At 45.7% G+C, this 17134-nt stretch overlaps 1 protein-coding gene across 1 annotated transcript in view; it reads left to right on the top strand.

Annotated features, from left to right (window-relative positions):
- AFF4 (AF4/FMR2 family member 4) overlaps positions 1-17134 on the top strand; it is a 2373445-nt gene that overhangs the window by 1494574 nt on the left and 861737 nt on the right. Inside the window, exon 13 of the mRNA XM_044069901.1 lies at positions 16405-16651. Coding sequence (XP_043925836.1) covers positions 16405-16651 — 247 coding nt within the window. The remainder of the gene's footprint in view (positions 1-16404; positions 16652-17134) is intronic.

Below are 17134 nucleotides of genomic sequence, written 5' to 3'. Positions count from 1 at the left end.
ATGTCACGGAAGATGAGACAGCAACCTGCACAGGACCCAAGACGTCAGGCTGAATGAGGGCTACTGCAAGCACATAACCCAATTGTGTTGACTGCAACAGTGAATACACTGTAACATCTACATTTATGGTAAGTGTACACAACTGTACTTTCTGGAGGCTTTCGGCACGGGCCCGTCTACGTCTTGGGTGTCCCCTCCTGGGGATCCTTTAGTGGATTTGATCACCTCGTGGGTGTGGAAGGAACCAGATTCCATGGAGCTGATCCCCAAGTGCCCTGATAAGGTTCTGAGTCCCCCTATTGACAGGCCTTCCTGGAACAAGGGCTCCCCAGTAGGCGCCATGGTGGTAGCAGCCACGAAGAAGGAACTATCTCAAGAAAGTTCTTCGGTCCACCCTCCTGACCGAGAGTCATGGATGATGGACCACATAGGGAAGCGGGTGAATGCTTCAGCTACCTTTTCTTATAAGGGCGCTGAACTACTTGGCCCATGTTACAGGCCTCCAGCATGACCTAGTGAAGGAGCTGGAGTAGTCTCCACCCAAGTCCATGTCGCAGGAGGACAAGGCTTCGTTCTCCGCGAAAATGGCCACTCTGAGAGCAGTATCAAATACGTCCAGGCGACTCCTCTCCCATGCTACAGAAGGAGGGGCTAGGGCGGCTGGGTCCGGCATATCCATAAGGCGTAAAGCCTGGCTCAGGTTGTGCCAATTCACCGAGCCCTTTAAGGCGTCCTTTGCCAATGCCTTTTATGATGGCTCGACTCTCTTCGGTAAGACCGTCAAGGAGACACTAGTCCAGAGTGAGAAGACACTGTCTGCCATCAGGATCCATTTCTCTAACCCTCAAAGGTCCTTTTCCCAGAACCAGAGACGGCAAAATATGTGGTTCCGGAAGTCTCAGTATTCCCGGGACACTCTGGGCTCTTCTTCCTCTAGAGGCAGAGGGGGACAGAATGGACGCCAGCCCAGAGACCAAGGGATTCCGCAAAACTTTGGTTTTCGAGAACCAGTCTCACAGACCTGGGCAGCAACCCTGAGGGGTTGCCCGGCTGCTCTACTCTGGAGGCATTCTGGGAATGATTGTCCTTGCATCCAGTGGCATGGGAGTCAATAACAACGGACCGCTGGGTGCTTCAAATCATATCGACAGGATATTTTATCCCCTTCGTGGGTTCCCCCATACCTCCAAACACCCCCCAGACATTCCACCCATGCAAAGGGAGGAAGCAGCTCAGGAAATTTCCAAGCTGCTAAGAAAACGAGCCATTGAAACCATCCCCCCAGATCAGTCCAGATCAGACTTCTACTCCAGGTTCTTTTTGGTGCCACAGAAAACGGGGGACTTAAGGCCCATCTTGGAGCTCTCTACCCTGAACCTGTCAATTGCCAAAGAAAAGTTGCAGATGGTCACGCTACAGTCCATCACGCCGTACCTGCAAGAGAGTGACTGGATGTGCTCGTTAGATCTCCAGAATGCTTATGATCACACAAAAATGCACAGAAGCTCCAGGAGGTTCCTCCGCTTCCAGCTAGAGACCAATCATTATCAATTTTGAGCCCTACTTTTTGGTCTTACCACAGCCCCCAGGGTGTTTACCAAAGTGATGGCAGTTGTAGTTGCTCACCTGAGGCTTCAGGGGATTCAGGTCTATCCATACCTGGGCGATTGGCTCCTCACTGCTCCCACCAGGCGTCTACTTTCCCAAACCAGGGATTACTTTCTGACACTTGGCCCTGAGTTTGGGTATCACAGTCAACACAGTCAAGTCTCTACTAGAGCCTGTGCAGGTGATAGATTACATTATTGCCAGGATAGACACACTACAGTGCAAAGTGTTCCTGACCACGGAGAGGGTTCAAAACCTCCAGATGCATGTCTCCTTAATTTACATTTCTCACCTCTCTACAGAGGAATCAGTGTTGAGGGCCCTCTGCTCGATGACAGCAACCATAACTCTCCTTCCATGTGCTCGGATACACATGTGAATTCTTTAATGGACACTTGCGGTTCAGTGGTCCCTGTAGCATTTACCACTAACCTATCGTATCCACCTGAGTCAAGTGTGTCAGTCGTCCCTCATATAGTGGATGAGCTCACTGGACATTTTGGAGGGACGATCCTTTGTTCCAGCCCTGGCCCAAACCACAGTGACCACTAATACCTCCCAACGTGGGTGGGGGGGCATTGTTCAGGCAGGACAGTCCAAGGCCTGTGGTCCCCCTTAGAGACCAGCTTGCATATCAGTGTCCTTGAGATAAGGGCAGTCCTTCTAGTGTTGCAGGCCCTTCATGCCTTTCTTCCTCTGGGGACAATTGCTATTCTATCACACAACATGTCAGTAGGCTGGTTTATCAACAAACAGGGAGGGACCAGATCTTATCCCCTTTGTCGCGAGGCCATGAGAGTGTGGGAATGGGCGATCTCTACCATGCGCTTTCTCATCTCAATGCACATTCCAGGATGGTCCAACATTCTAGCGGACAGGCTAAGTCGGACCATTCTGATGCTTTATGAGAGGTCACTGAATCTATCAGTAGCGGAACAGATCTTCAGCGAGTGGGGTCAACCTTGCTGCAATCTCTTCGCATCTCCTTCCAACGCGAAGTGCAGCAGGTTTTTTGCTCTGAACCCCCTTGCGGGGGGAGTCCCCTAGAGATACTCTAGTTCATGCTTGGCCTCCCAGTCTTCTGTATGCTTACCCGCCAATTCCTCTAATCTCAAGGTTTCTGAAGAAAACTTGTCGACTGGGGAGCAAGGTGATCCTCATTGCCCCATTCTGGCCATGCCAGGTATGGCTTCCCGTCCTTTGGTCTCACCTTCTGGCTCCACTTTGGATCCTAGATCCCATTCAGGATCTGATTTCACACCCATCGGGGGTGCCTCATCCGAGTCTGGACATCCTGAAGCTCATGGCTTGGCTTCTCCAGCTCCTGTGATTGCTAAGACTTCAGGACTTTCCTCAGTTAAGTCTATTTTGGTAGCTGCTCATAAGTCTTGTACCAGAAAGGTTTATCGCAGCAAATGGAAACGTTTTTGATGTCCTTCAAGGATGCATCTGCAGTCCTTACAAATGGGTTGTCCTGTCATCAGGCAGCCCTTCGGTCGGCCGGATTCCAAAGTCTGGGTCTGGCCTCGGCTGGTGTCGCACTTCACCCGACGTCATCACTGTAGGTCTTCGGGTATAAAGGCATCAGCCGACGCCATTTTCCTCAGTCTTTCTTGCCGCGTGGCGCCCGAAGCAGAAGCTGTTCGCAAGTGCCGGTCGGTCAGATCCAGAGATTACTTCTACCGAATACTACTTCGAAGACTTCTAAAAAGCTAAGTACCCCGTTGGGGACTCTTTCTTGCCTCAGCCGATGTCAGAAAAAGTGAATAACTGTTTAACTTGTGGGAAACAAATACCTCATAAAGATTTCCACTCTTACTGCTTACCTTGTTTAGGCCCAGACCACGACGTAGCAGCTTGTTTAGCCTGTGCTTCCTTCAACCGACGAACACTTAGGCGTCGGTCGGAGTTTGCTGAACAGTTTTTCGGCTCAGATTTTGCATACATTATGCCTTCGGATCCTCCGACTATTCAAATTGTTAAGAAACGCAAAGAGAAGGACCGACACTCGCGGTCCGCGGTTTCGGCCGAAACCACGGTTAAGCAAGCCGCGAGTGTCTCGGTTTTGGCCGAAACCGAGCAAACGGGTCAATCTTCAGCCGAATCCATGACTACTACCGAGGCCCCTTCAAACCTAGTTGAAACGGCCTCTGAAGTTTTGCCTACTACTGTGGTTTCTCAAGAATTATCGGACACCATCCCTTTGGATGTCTCTACTCCAGCACGTGGTGCTGCTAGGCCTCCTGCAGCCATGTCTATAAAGGCCTTTGCCAGGGCTAAAGCAGCCAAATCTGCTAAGTCTGTGCCTGTTAAGCCCCCCTCTCACAGGCCCAGTTCCAGTTCCCAAATGCTTACTCTGGCAGAGGATCTCATCCCTTTAATAAGGGGATCCCAATCTCACCCAGACAGGGCCTCTCAACCTCCAGAAAAGAGACCTAGAGCAGAGCCCCCTGAGCCAGTGTCCTCAGATGACTCTTCTGATGATACAGACAATACAGACCATCCAGAGGCTCCTTTTTCTACTTATGAAGACTCCGATGCAGAAGAATCAATTCCATCTGCCTCTCCACCAGAGGAATTTTCTTTTGGGGAAACCTTACATGCCATGAGAGAGCAATTCCAATGGCAGGGTCAAGATTTCTCAGATTCAAGAAAAAGGCTTAGGACCTTTTTACACTTACCGCAACATAGGCCTTTAGCTATACCTCCAGTTCTTCCTGTTGTGGATGATGCATTTAATGATGCTTGCACTGCTCCTGATACTTTACCTCCAGCCCCTGCTAAGCCCGATAGGTTTTACAGGGTCCCGGACACTCACCACCACTTATACAAGGCTCCTTTGCAGATCCTGAGACTATCTCCCAGGGGCCTAAGGCAGTAGCCGACCTCAGCGAAAACCCTCTCCCTTCTGAAAGGGAATCCAGGTCCTTAGAGAGATGGGGTAAAAAAGTATACACCTCTGCTACTCTCTTAGCTAGAGCTTTGAACTGTCAGTTTCATATGATCCAATACCAAGAGTTTATGCTTGATCAGTTAACTAAGAAACTGTCCTCTGATGATTCCTTAGATAAGAAATATGTTCTAGAAATGGTGAATAACATTCAGCAGGTTAGTAACCATTCTTTAAAATGTGGCTATGATGCACTGGAGGCTTCATTTAGATCAGCCATGACTGGCACAGTTATAAGAAGGCATGCATGGCTGAAAGAGCAGGTCTTGCCGGATCATGTTAAAGCAAAGCTATTAGATGCTCCTATGGATAAGGTCAGTCTATTTGGTTCTCCTGCCCAACAGGTAATGAAGAAAATGGAAGAGAAGGCAAAATCTGTACAAACAGTTAAAGATTTCTTACAGGTTCAGCCCCGAAGGTTTAGCAGGAACTGGCCTTCCAAAAATTGGTCCTTTCCAGACTCCTCTAAAACTCAGAGAGGCAGGAATAGGCGTTCAAGAGGCAGAAATCAATCCAGAGGAGGTGCCTACAGGGGACGCCAGTGGCAAGGCAATAACCAACGAGGCACTGATACAACCACTACCACTGCAACAGGACAATCACAGTGACTTGGCTCTGACACCGCCTACCAGGGAACAAATAGCAGCACCCTTAGGCAGAAAGTTAGCCTTATTTTCAAAAAACTGGCACTATATTACAAGAGACAAGTGGATTTTGCAAACTATAGACCAAGGCTACAGGTTTCACTTCCAAACCTTACCAATAAAAAGAGGAATGCCAAACCTGCCACCAAATCAAAAGGCAGAAGCTCTAAAACAAATAGCTCAATTAACAAAGATGAGAGCTGTGGAAAAGGTACCACCTACAGAACAGGGCAAGGGATTTTACTCCAGACTCTTCCTAGTACCAAGAAAAGAAAAAAGTTGGAGACCTATTCTCGACCTGTCCACTTTAAACGCATTCATCATTGTTCCAAAATTCAAAATGCTGACCCTACAGCAACTTCTTCCCATGCTGGGCAAGGAGTATTGGCTGGTAACTCTAGATCTCAAGGAGGCATACCTGCACGTCCCCATACGACCATATTGCAGAAGATACCTCAGATTTCTTGCAGGATCAGAGCATTATCAATTCTCAGCATTGCCCTTTGGCTTATCTACTGCGCTCAGAGTGTTCACGAAATGCCTGGCATCAGTAATCGCTCACTGCAGGCTTCAGGGAATCGAAATTTATCCATACCTGGACGACTGCCTGATACAAGCGGACAACAAAAACAAGCTGACACAAGACTTACAAAGAGTCATTTGTTTACTACAAGCCCTGGGATACACAGTCAATTTAAAAAAGTCAAGACTGATACCATCCCAGACAAGAACATTCTTGGGTGCAGAATTGGACACAGTAAAACAGATGGCATTCCTAACTGCAGAAAAACAAGAACAACTTCCTCTTTACTTCTTGGCATTAACAAAGCAGAACAAACTAACAGCAAGGAAAGTACTGCAGGCCTTGGGCTTCATGGCATCCTGCATAATCCTGGTCCCCCATGCCAGACTGCATATGAGAAAGCTACAGTGGTACCTGAAGAATTTATGGTCTCAACACAGACACAGCTTAGAAACCAAAATACCACTAATCCCATGCCTGAAACAAGAGTTCCTATGGTGGGCTCAGGCATGCCAGTCAAACCCAGGTTTGTCCTTCCACAGCATTCAACCAAGCCAAACCATCACAACGGACGCCTCAGACCTCGGTTGGGGGGCCCACATGCTGGACAAGTGCATTCAAGGCTTATGGACTCCAGATCAGCTGCACCTACACATAAATCAAAAAGAAATGCTGGCAGTAAAACTAGCAATCCAGAATTTCAAACCATTCCTCAAAGAAGGCCAATTGATGATAAGGACAGACAACACCACAGTCATGTGGTACATCAACAAACAGGGAGGCACTCATTCATACCCCCTATGCCGAATGGCTCTAGACCTATGGAATATGGCTCTGAGTTACAACATTCAGTTACAGGCAATATTTGTACCGGGAAAAGAAAACATCCTAGCAGACATGTTAAACAGAACTACCTCGGATGCTCACGAATGGATGCTACACCCGGACATCTTCAAGGCCATCACAAAGAAATGGGGAATGCCACAAATAGACCTATTCGCATCCCCACTCAATCACCAGCTCAAGAAATTCTGCACAAGGACATACCACCCACTTGCTTGGAAGGTGGACTCTCTATCCTTCAGTTGGAAAGGCCTGACAGCATATGCATTTCCACCTCTTCCTTTGATGCACAAGGTACTACTGAAAATCAAAAAGGAACGTCCAAGGATAATTCTGATAGCTCCAAATTGGCCAAGACAACATTGGTATCCATTACTGAGGAGCATGTCTCGGGGGGAACCGTGGACACTACCCCTGATTCCTTTGATGTTAACTCAGAACGACTACAACATCCTGCATCCAAACCTGAAAACTCTGCAACTGACTGCCTGGAACATTACATAACAGCAACTAACCCAGATTTATCCCAAAGGGTTAAAGACATTATACTTGAGGCCCGCAGACCTTCAACAAGAAGGAACTATGCAGGAAAATGGAAAAGGTTTGTCATTTGGAGTACTGAAAGAGGAAAAGATGTGTCAAAGGTAGATATTGCCAACATCCTGGAGTATTTGGCAGAGCTTCTTCATACAGGCCTGTCCTACTCCTCCATCAAGATACATGCATCAGCTATTTCTGCAGAATACAGCTTCGATCCCACTGTCTTCTCACACCCTCTACTCAGGCAGTTTCTGAGAGGAATTAAGAATGTAAAACCTCCTAGGAAACCACCATTACCAGCATGGGACTTGAACTTTGTGCTAGAAAAATTGACACTCCCTCCATTCGAACCAGCAGCAACAGCAGATCTACAACACATATCCTGGAAAACTGCTTTCCTGCTGGCAATTACTTCAGCAAGAAGGGTTTCGGAACTACAGGCTCTAATGGCAGTACAACCCTTCCTAATCTTCCATCAAGATAGAGTGTCCATGAGAACTAATCCTACATTTATGCCTAAGGTGGTATCCAGAGTGTCTCTAAACCAGGCAATCCACCTACCTACCTTCTTTCCCAATCCACAGAACAGAGGGGAAAGACTGCTGCATACCTTGGATATACATAGACAATTGCGCTACTACCTGGACAGAACCAAGGGCAATAGAAAAACTGACCAGCTACTAGTAGCATATGCAACAGGAAGGGAAGGAAAAGCAATTTCCAAACAGACAATCTCCAAGTGGATAGGAAATTGCATACGATTCTGTTACTCCTACCATGGAAAGCAAGTTCCACAAAACATAAGGCCTCATTCTACAAGGGCTACAGCCACTACCACAGCTTTCTTACGAGGAGTGGCTACCAAGGACATTATAGAGGCTGCTACTTGGACCTCCGTGCATACATTTGCCAAGCATTATAACTTACCTCTATACTCTAGATCCCGAGCAGGGTTTGCCACTGCTGTTTTGCAAGGGATCCTAACTACACCATAATTTCTTCTTCCTCCTCCCCTAGTTTGGCTATGGTATTCTACCCATTTGTAAGGACTGCAGATGCATCCTTGAAGGACATAGTACAGTTTTGTACCTACCATAAATGTAGATGTCCGAACAGGATAGCATCTGCAGTCAGGATTACCCACCCTCCTTCCCCTCTGTGGTACTCCTAGGGTATTTACCCTCCTAATAGCTAGCTGGGGGGGGGGGATTCTTATGGTGTATTTGTTTGTATATATGTACATACATGCTTATTTTTTGTTTGCCTTCTACTCTTTTGGAAACATTGGCATTTATCCAAAAATTTAGCTATCCAAGAGGGCAACTGGCATCTGGGGCAAGAAACACTGAGGAAAATGGCGTCGGCTGATGCCTTTATACCCGAAGACCTACAGTGATGACGTCGGGTGAAGTGCGACACCAGCCGAGGCCAGACCCAGACTTTGGAATCCGGCCGACCGAAGGGCTGCCTGACGACAGGACAACCCATTTGTAAGGACTGCAGATGCTATCCTGTTCGGACATCTACATTTATGGTAGGTACACAACTGTACTTTTCTGGGCCTCTCAGAGGGGTTTAGATCCTTTTACGGCTCCTATTTTCGCCATTCTTGATTTTCTAGCTAATATTTTCCAGCATGGCGCTAGTTCTTTCACTGTCAAAGTTCATTTGGCTGCCATTTCTCATTTTTATGTGGGTGTGAATTCTGCATCCTTGGCATCTTCTAGATTGTGTAAAGCCTTTATTAAAGGTATTTTTTTGATAAGCCCCCCGGTCAAAGATCCTTTCCCTCCGTGGGACCTTTCTATGGTTCTCCAAGTTCTGGCCGCTCTGGCTTTTGAGCCGACCGTATCTGCAGATCTAAAATTTCTATCGTGGAAAACAGCTTTTCTGGTGGCGATTTACCTCTGCTAAAAGGGTTTCGGAACTACAGACCTTGTCCATAAAATTCCTGTACATGATTTTTCATAAAGATAGAGTTTCCCTTTGAACCAACCCATCTTTTCTTCCTAAGGTGGCATCACCAGTCAATATCAGTCAGACTGTAAATTTGTCTGTGTTCTTTCCCAATTTTAACAACAGGATGGAATGCAAACTGCACATGTTGGATGTTCATAGACAGTTACGATTCTATTTACACATTACAAAAAATTTTCGTAAATCTGATCAATTGTTAGGTTTGCCCAAAAGGGTCTATAGAACAAAGCTATTTCCAAGGTCACTATAGCTAGATGGATTTCTTCATGCTTCCTGCAGGTCTATAAGGACAAAGGCATGTCTCCTCCAGGTCAGGTTAAAGCTCATTCCACTAGGTCCATGGCTATATCTGCAGCTTTCTGGTCTAGGGTGTCTTTGGATGACATTTGCTCTGCAGCTACTTGGTCCTCATCTCATATGTTTATTTCACATTACGAATTGGATTTGACATCTAGAAGGAGAGCATCCTTTGGCTCCGCGGTGCTCTGGAATATCCTTCCATGAGGGCCTCCCAGGAGTTTAGTAGCTGGGGACTCTGTCCCACAGGTTGAAGGCCAAATGAAGTAAACTACTTCAGATAAAGAAGTTATGTACTCACCATAATGTTCCATCTGAGTAGTTGTACTTCATTTGTCTTCAACCATCCCTCCCTCCTTCCCCCAGACCTTGGTGCATGTTCAGCCCACGGGCTGTAGTATAGGTCACAAGTATGTTATCAGGTCAGGTTCTAAGTATAAGATCTTCATCGTGTTTCACTGTTGCAGCCATTAGACTTGGGTTATCCTGCTGGCAGGCAACCCGCAGTCAGCCCGAGTTCCAAAGTCTTGGTCCGGCGTCGGTTGCTGTCACCTCTTCCCTGACATCAATGCGCCAGGGGTATAAAAGTTGCAACCGACACCATTTTCTTCAGTCTTTCTTGCTGCGCGGTGCCCGAAGCAAAAGCAGTTCACAGGTGCCGGTCAGCCGACTCCTGAGATTTTTTAAATTGAGTTTCAGAACCGAAGTCTTCAATAAAGCTAAGTACCCCGTTGGGGAAACTTTTTCTTGCTCCAGACTGATGTCAGTAAAAGTTAATAATTGTATTTCTTGTGGGAAGCAAATACCTCATAAGGACTTTCACTCTTACTGTATTCCTTGCCTAGGCCCTGACCACGACGTTACCAGTTGTCGGTTTTGTGCTAGATTCAATAAACGCACTATTAAACGTCGGTTTGATTTTGCTTTACATTATTTTGGCCGAAGGTTTAATTACATAATGCCGTCAGAACAACCGACCGGAATTTATAAAAAAAACGCAAAGACAAAGAAAAAGGACAGGCATCTGAGGTCCAAAACCAACAACAAAGCCTCTTCAAGGCCACTCGCCGGTTCTCAGTGAGGCGCTTTCGCAGCCCCTGACACCCGCTACCTCAGAGCCACAGGCCGTAACCGACAGCCATGTGGAGACACCGAGGCCTGTGGAAACTCAAAGTATTGGGCCTACGGAAACTATTCCTTCAGATGGGTCCAGAGCCACAGAGCAGGCATCGGCTTCTGAGGGTGTTTTCAAACCATCACAGCTTACAATTAAGACCACTACAGCAGCCAAGGCAAAGTCAAAAACTACATTAAAGACAAGGAAACAAGTACAGCATTCTCCAGAACAGTCATCCATGCCAAAGAAACAGATGCTTAAAATGGCCGAAGACCTAATTACTTTAATCAGGGGTTCCCATCCCCCTCCTGACAAAAGGCCTAGGCAAGACACTGACTATGATTCCTCTGAACAGGTTTCCATTTCCTCTGATTCCTCTTCTGATCAGGGATATTCTCTCCCTCCCTATGAGGACTCTGATGCAGAAGAGTCTATACCTTCAGCCTCTCCGCCTGAGGATTATTCTTTTGGGGAAACCCTGCACACTATGAGGGAACATTTCCATTGGGAGAGCCAGGATTATTCAGAATCCAAGAAAAGGCTCAGAGACTTCCTTTTATTGCCTCAGCACAGGCCCCTGGCTATCCCCCCCTGTGCTTGATATTGTTGATGTTTTCTCTGAATCCAGTCTGTCTCCTGATTCTTTACCCCCTGCACCAGTCAAGCTAGACAGGTACTACAGGGTCCCTGACTGTCATAAAATTCTTTACAAAAACCCCGCTGCAGACCCAGAAACAATTTCTCAGGGTCCTAAAGGGGTTAAGGCTTCCACTGCTAAAAATACTGTCCCCTCGGATAGGGATTCCAGAGCTCTGGACAGATGGGGGGGGGGGGTTACACTTCTGCTACTTTAGCTGTAAGGGCTTTAAATTGCCAGTTTCACATGCTTAAATATCAACAGTACCTCATGTCATTGTTAAAACAGAAAATGGTTTCAAATTCAGAAAGTCCTGACAGTAAGGAAATGCAGGATTTATTGCATGCAGTTGAACAAGTGGGAAAGCATACTCTGCAATGTGGTTTTGCTTCATTAGAGGCTTCTTGTAGAGCCACAGTTACAGGCTTTGTTATTCGAAGGCATGCTTGGTTGAAAGAACAAAGTTTACCTGACCATTATTGGATGCTCCACTACAGCATGATACTTTGTTTGGTGTTAAGGCAGAAGAGGTGTTAAAGAAAATGGAGGATAAAGCAAAAATCAATGCAGACAGTGTAGGATTTCTTACAGGTTCAACCTCCTAGATTTAGCAGAAACTGGCCTTCAAAAAAATGGTCCTTTCCAGCGTCAGACAGGCCACAAAGAGGCAGATACAGACGCCCAAGAGGCAGATCTCAGCCCCAAGGCTCCGACAGACCTAAACAATGGGGTGCTTCAGCCCCCAAAGGAGGGGAAGACAAATCACAGCCTTATAGGAAACAGTCCCAATGACTTCCCTCTAGAAATGCCAAGCACTTAACGTTTGGCAGCACCCCTAGGGGGAAAGCTAGCACTTTTCACAAAAAATTGGCACATGATCACCCAGGACTAATGGGTGCTGAATATTGTTTCTCAGGGTTACAGGTTCCACTTCGCACGCTTCCAAAATCAAAAGGTATGCCAGACCTGCCACAAAACCAATGGGCAGAGGTGCAAAAACAGATTGCTGCTCTTATGGACATGGGAGCTATTCAGAGAGTTCCACAGCAAGAACAGGGACAAGGATTTTACTCAAGACTTTTCTTAGTACCCAGAAAAGACCAAGCCTGGAGACCAATACTGGACCTGTCAACCCTAAATACTTTCCTGGATGTTCCAAAATTCAAAATGTTAACACTACAGCAACTTCTGCCCATGCAGGGCAAGAAGGCTTGGCTAGTTAATTTGGACCTCAAGGAGGCATACCTGCATGTCCCAATCAGACAATCTTGCAGAAGATGACTCGGATTCATAGCAGGCTCAATGCATTACCAATTCTCTGCACTGCCCTTTGGCTTATCTACTGCATCCAGGGTCTTCACAAAATGCCTGGCACCAGTAATTACATTTTGCAGACGAAAAGGAATTCAAATATATCCCTACTTGGACGACTGCCTTATTCAAGCAGAGAGCAAGGACATTCTTCTAAAGCATCTGGCGTTTGTAAAAAGATTACTAATTTGCCTTGGGTACACAGTAAACGAAAAGAAATCAAAACTAGCGCCCTCTCAAGAGATAATATTCCTGGGTGCAAGCTTAAATACTACTGCCCAGATGGCTTATCTCACGTCAGACAAACAAAGGCAACTGACTCATTATTTTCAAATGATGGCAACAAAGACCCAGCTCCCTGCAAGAAAAATTCTGCAGGCCCTGTGCTTCATGGCATCCTGCATTCTGCTAATTCCATATGCAAAACTGCATATGAGGAAACTACAATGGTATCTAAAAAGTGTTTGGACTCAACATTGTCACAGGCTGGAGACAATCATAACTTTAATTCCCTGCCTACAACAGGAGTTTCGATGGTGGTCCCAGGCCTGTCACCAGAACAAGGGACAGCCTTTCACCTTACCCACAGCCAGGCAGACAATAACAACAGATGCATTGGATTATGCCTGGGGGGCACATATGGCAGGAAAATGTATTCAGGGCACGTGGCCCAAGGAACAAATACATCTTCACATCAATCAAAAAGAGATGCTAGCTGTAAAGAATGCCCTGACAGCTTTCAAGGACCTACTACATCCAGGACAACTATTAATAAAGACGAACAATACCACAGTTATGTGGTACATAAACAAGCAAGGGGGCACACATTCCTACCCCCTATGCAGGCAAGCCATGCCTTTGTGGAACACAGCACTGACCTATCAAGTACATCTGCAGGCACAATTCTTGCCAGGAACAAAAAATACAGTGGCAGGCGAACTAAGCAGAAATCTCATGGATCCTCATGAATGGAAACTAAATCCACAATTGTTCAGCATGATAACGAGGAAATGGGGACGCCCAGACATAGATCTTTTTGCCTCCCCTCGCAATTACCAAATACAGAAATTCTGCACAAGAACCTATCACTCTCAAGCATGGAAAGTGGATGCTCTATCATTCAGCTGGAAAGGCCTGACAGTCTATGCCTTCCCTCCGATGCCTCTTCTTACCAAGGTGCTCCTAAAAGTCAGACAAGAAAGGCCAAAAATGATCCTAATTGCCCCAGACTGGCCACACCAGCACTGGTACCCAACCCTAAAGAGCTTGTCTCAAGGCCCAGCTTGGCTTCTACCTCAAATTCCTCATCATCTGACACAACAAAACAATCAGATTCTGCAGAGTCAACTCAGAACCTTAAATCTGGCAGCATGGCAGATAATGTAGCCACTCAGACTGCACCTCTCTCTAAAGCTGTTATGGATGTCATTTTAGAAGCCAGGAGGCCCTGCACTAGGAAATCTTATGCAGAAAAATGGAAGAGATTCTGTATTTGGAACCAGACACAAGGGCTCGAACCACTTGTCCCTAATATATACCTAGCTGAGATGCTGGACAAAGGCCTGTCTTTCTCATCTATTAAAGTCCATGCCTCTGCCATTTCAGCTCATTACAGTACGGAACCTCCTATTTTTTCACATCCTCTACTACGACAGTAACTCAGAGGGGCAAAAAATATAAGACCCCCAAGGAGAGCACCAGTACTAACTTGGGATCTCAATTTTGTTTTAGAAAAACTCACACTGCCTCCTTTTGAACCAGCCAGCACAGCTGATCTAAAATACTTATGGAAAACTGCTCTGCTCCTAGCAATAACTTCAGCAAGAAGAGTCTCAGAGTTACAGGCATTAATGGCTGTGGAACCTTTCATCATTTTTCATCAGGACAAGGTTTCTCTTAGGACAAACCCAACTTTCATGCCAAAAGTGGTCTCCAATGTGGCCTTAAACCAAATCATTCATTTACCTACTTTCTACCCAAATCCTCAGAATAAAGGGGGGAGACTTCTGCATGCTTTGGATATACACAGACAGCTACGATTCTACTTGTTCAAAACAAAAGCTTTCAGAAAAAATGAGCAACTGTTTGTAGCCTATGCTGCAGGATCACAAGGAAAGCCAGTTACAAAGCATCCAATCTCAAAATGGATAGGACACTGCATCCGCTTCTGTTATGCACAACATGGCAAATCAGTGCCTAAGGGCATTAGGCCTCATTCTACCAGAGCAGCAGCCACTTCAGCAGCATTTCTCAGAGGAGTACCAACCAAAGACATTTTAGAAGCTGCAACCTGGAGCTCAGTGCACACTTTCACCAAGCACTACCACTGACTTCTCTACTCTAAATCCAGAGCAGGCTTTGCCACTGCAGTTCTGCAGGGCCTAGTAGCCTCTCCAAATCCAATTTAGATCCAGCCGCCCAACCTCAGCTTTGGGATTCTACCCAAGTGTAAAGACTGCAACAGTGAAACACGATGAACATAGTACAGTTGTGTACCTACCATAAATGTAGATGTTCGAGTGTATTCACTGTTGCAGTCCAGGTTACCCACCCACCTTCCCCCTTTTCATTGCTGGGACTTTTCTGTACTTCTCAACTCTATACATCCTATGTGGTGTATTTGTTTGTAGATGAAGGAAATGTTTATAGTAATATATGCATGTTTTTTGGCATATTTTTATCTTTCCAGCCCTCCTATCTGGGGGCACCTGACATCTGGGGCAAGAAAAACTGAAGAAAATGGCGTTGGTTGCAACTTTTATACCCCTGGCGCACTGACGTCAGGGAAGAGGCGACAGCAACCAACGCCGGACCAAGACTTTGGAACTCGGGCCGACTGTGGGTTGCCTGCCAGCAGGATAACCCAAGTGTAATGACTGCAACAGTGAATACACTCGAACATCTACATTTATGGTAGGTACACAACTGTACTTTCTGCAAACTCTATCTGGGGATGGAAGGCAGTGAAGGTGTATTATGGGTAAGGGGGTGTCTGGAGCTCGGAGCTGATGCTAGTAATTTTTGCCAGCTGTGATCCTATACGGATCCGTATTCCCACAGGTTCAAGACAAATGAAGTACAACTACTCAGATGGAACGTTATGGTGAGTACATAACTTTTTCATTTCCAAGAAGATCGCAGACATGAGCTGCTTAAATTGCACAAAGCACATAAAAGCACTGTAGACTTTAACAAGATGATCTCTGCTTGGCTTACTAGGCTGTAAACACTGTACAGGACCCACTGCTGCTACACCTTTTACATTTTCAAAAAAAAAAACCATACAGCTGCTCTGTGGGCAATAGTCTATATTATAATATATAATAATAATAATATATAATATAAACAGAACCTGTTAGTGTGATAAATCTTTCTCCCAGAGGATATCCTACTGGTGGAATAAGCTTCAACTCCATATCAGAGTAGCTCCGTTACTCAGTAAAGCGAACCTTGATGAGTGTATGGGAATCTGTAAATTCACCCCTTGACTCCTCGCTCAGTAGTAGTGGGAATTGCAATGGCTAGGATCCTAATTGTCTACTGGATAAGTTGCTGAGTGCTAAGTTATAAATCTAGACAAACTGAATGTTATAAATGGTAGTGTTGTCATTTATGAGATTCATTCTTGCTGATAATTCTGAAGCAGCATAATAAGACAAGCAGTTTGGTCAGACTTGGGTTTTCATTTGCTTGAAAAACTGTCCAAATGAATGCTGAACTCAGACAATAGCATCTTAACTGTTGTAAACTGCTACAAAAGTTTTTCTCATAGGTCTGCTGTTGTAGTAACTGCCATCCTACTACATGTTTTTGTAGTGGTAATGTTTTATGGTGAGTAAATCCAACTCTTGCTTACATTGTCCCTTCAACTGTTTGTAGAGAAGGTTAGTATGCATTATTTTTGTTTAATTTTTGTATGTAAATGTTTTAAGTAGTTGCATTTATATGTTGAAGCAGGTCTATGAAACAGACTGTTGTGAAAGAAAAGGAAATGCTGCCTTCACCTGCTGCACCTGCACCACAGAAAGACCCCAAGTCGGAGCTTCCAAATAGAAAGAGAACCATCAGTCAGTCTTCAATCTCCAAATCAAATAGCAGCAGTAGTAAAGAGAGTACCGGTGCAAGCAGTGGCAAAAGCAGTTCTACCTCTTCTAAGCATAAGAAAACAGAAGAAAAGGTCTCTATCAGTTCCAGAGATAGCAAGGTAAGACCTGCCAGGTAAAGTTCTCAAACAGACCTTGGAAGCTGAGAAGTGCATGTACAGCTCAAGAAAATGCAACTTAAAAGCCACGGTATTGATGTCAGTAGCAGAGACCACCCTGGAACAGTATTAAAGTCTACTTGTTAGTGCAGTTTTGATTTAACCTTTTTTTAACAGGATTACTTCATCCACTTCATGGGAGACCTGAGGTGGTATTTCTCAAACTTGGGGAAATTTGGCCATGCAACAGGAGACTTCCTCTACTCTTTGATAGGTACTGTGGGGTTCTTTGCATCCACCTGCACTTCCACAAACTAAAGCAGATGGCATCTCAATTTAATGCGTCATTCACGGGATAACATGCCCAGATGTTTAGCACCCCCAATACAGTGTCAGCAATCCAATCACATGGAGTGGGAGTAGAACCCACAACATTCTGGTTTTATAGCACCAAAGGCTTGTGTGCTACCTGTTGCACCAGTGACA

The sequence above is a fragment of the Protopterus annectens genome, chromosome 4.part0, assembly GCF_019279795.1.
Source record: "Protopterus annectens isolate FY-2018-M chromosome 4.part0, PAN1.0, whole genome shotgun sequence".
In the NCBI taxonomy this organism is placed as follows: domain Eukaryota; kingdom Metazoa; phylum Chordata; order Ceratodontiformes; family Protopteridae; genus Protopterus; species Protopterus annectens.
This window is presented reverse-complemented; position numbering and strand designations above follow the sequence as displayed.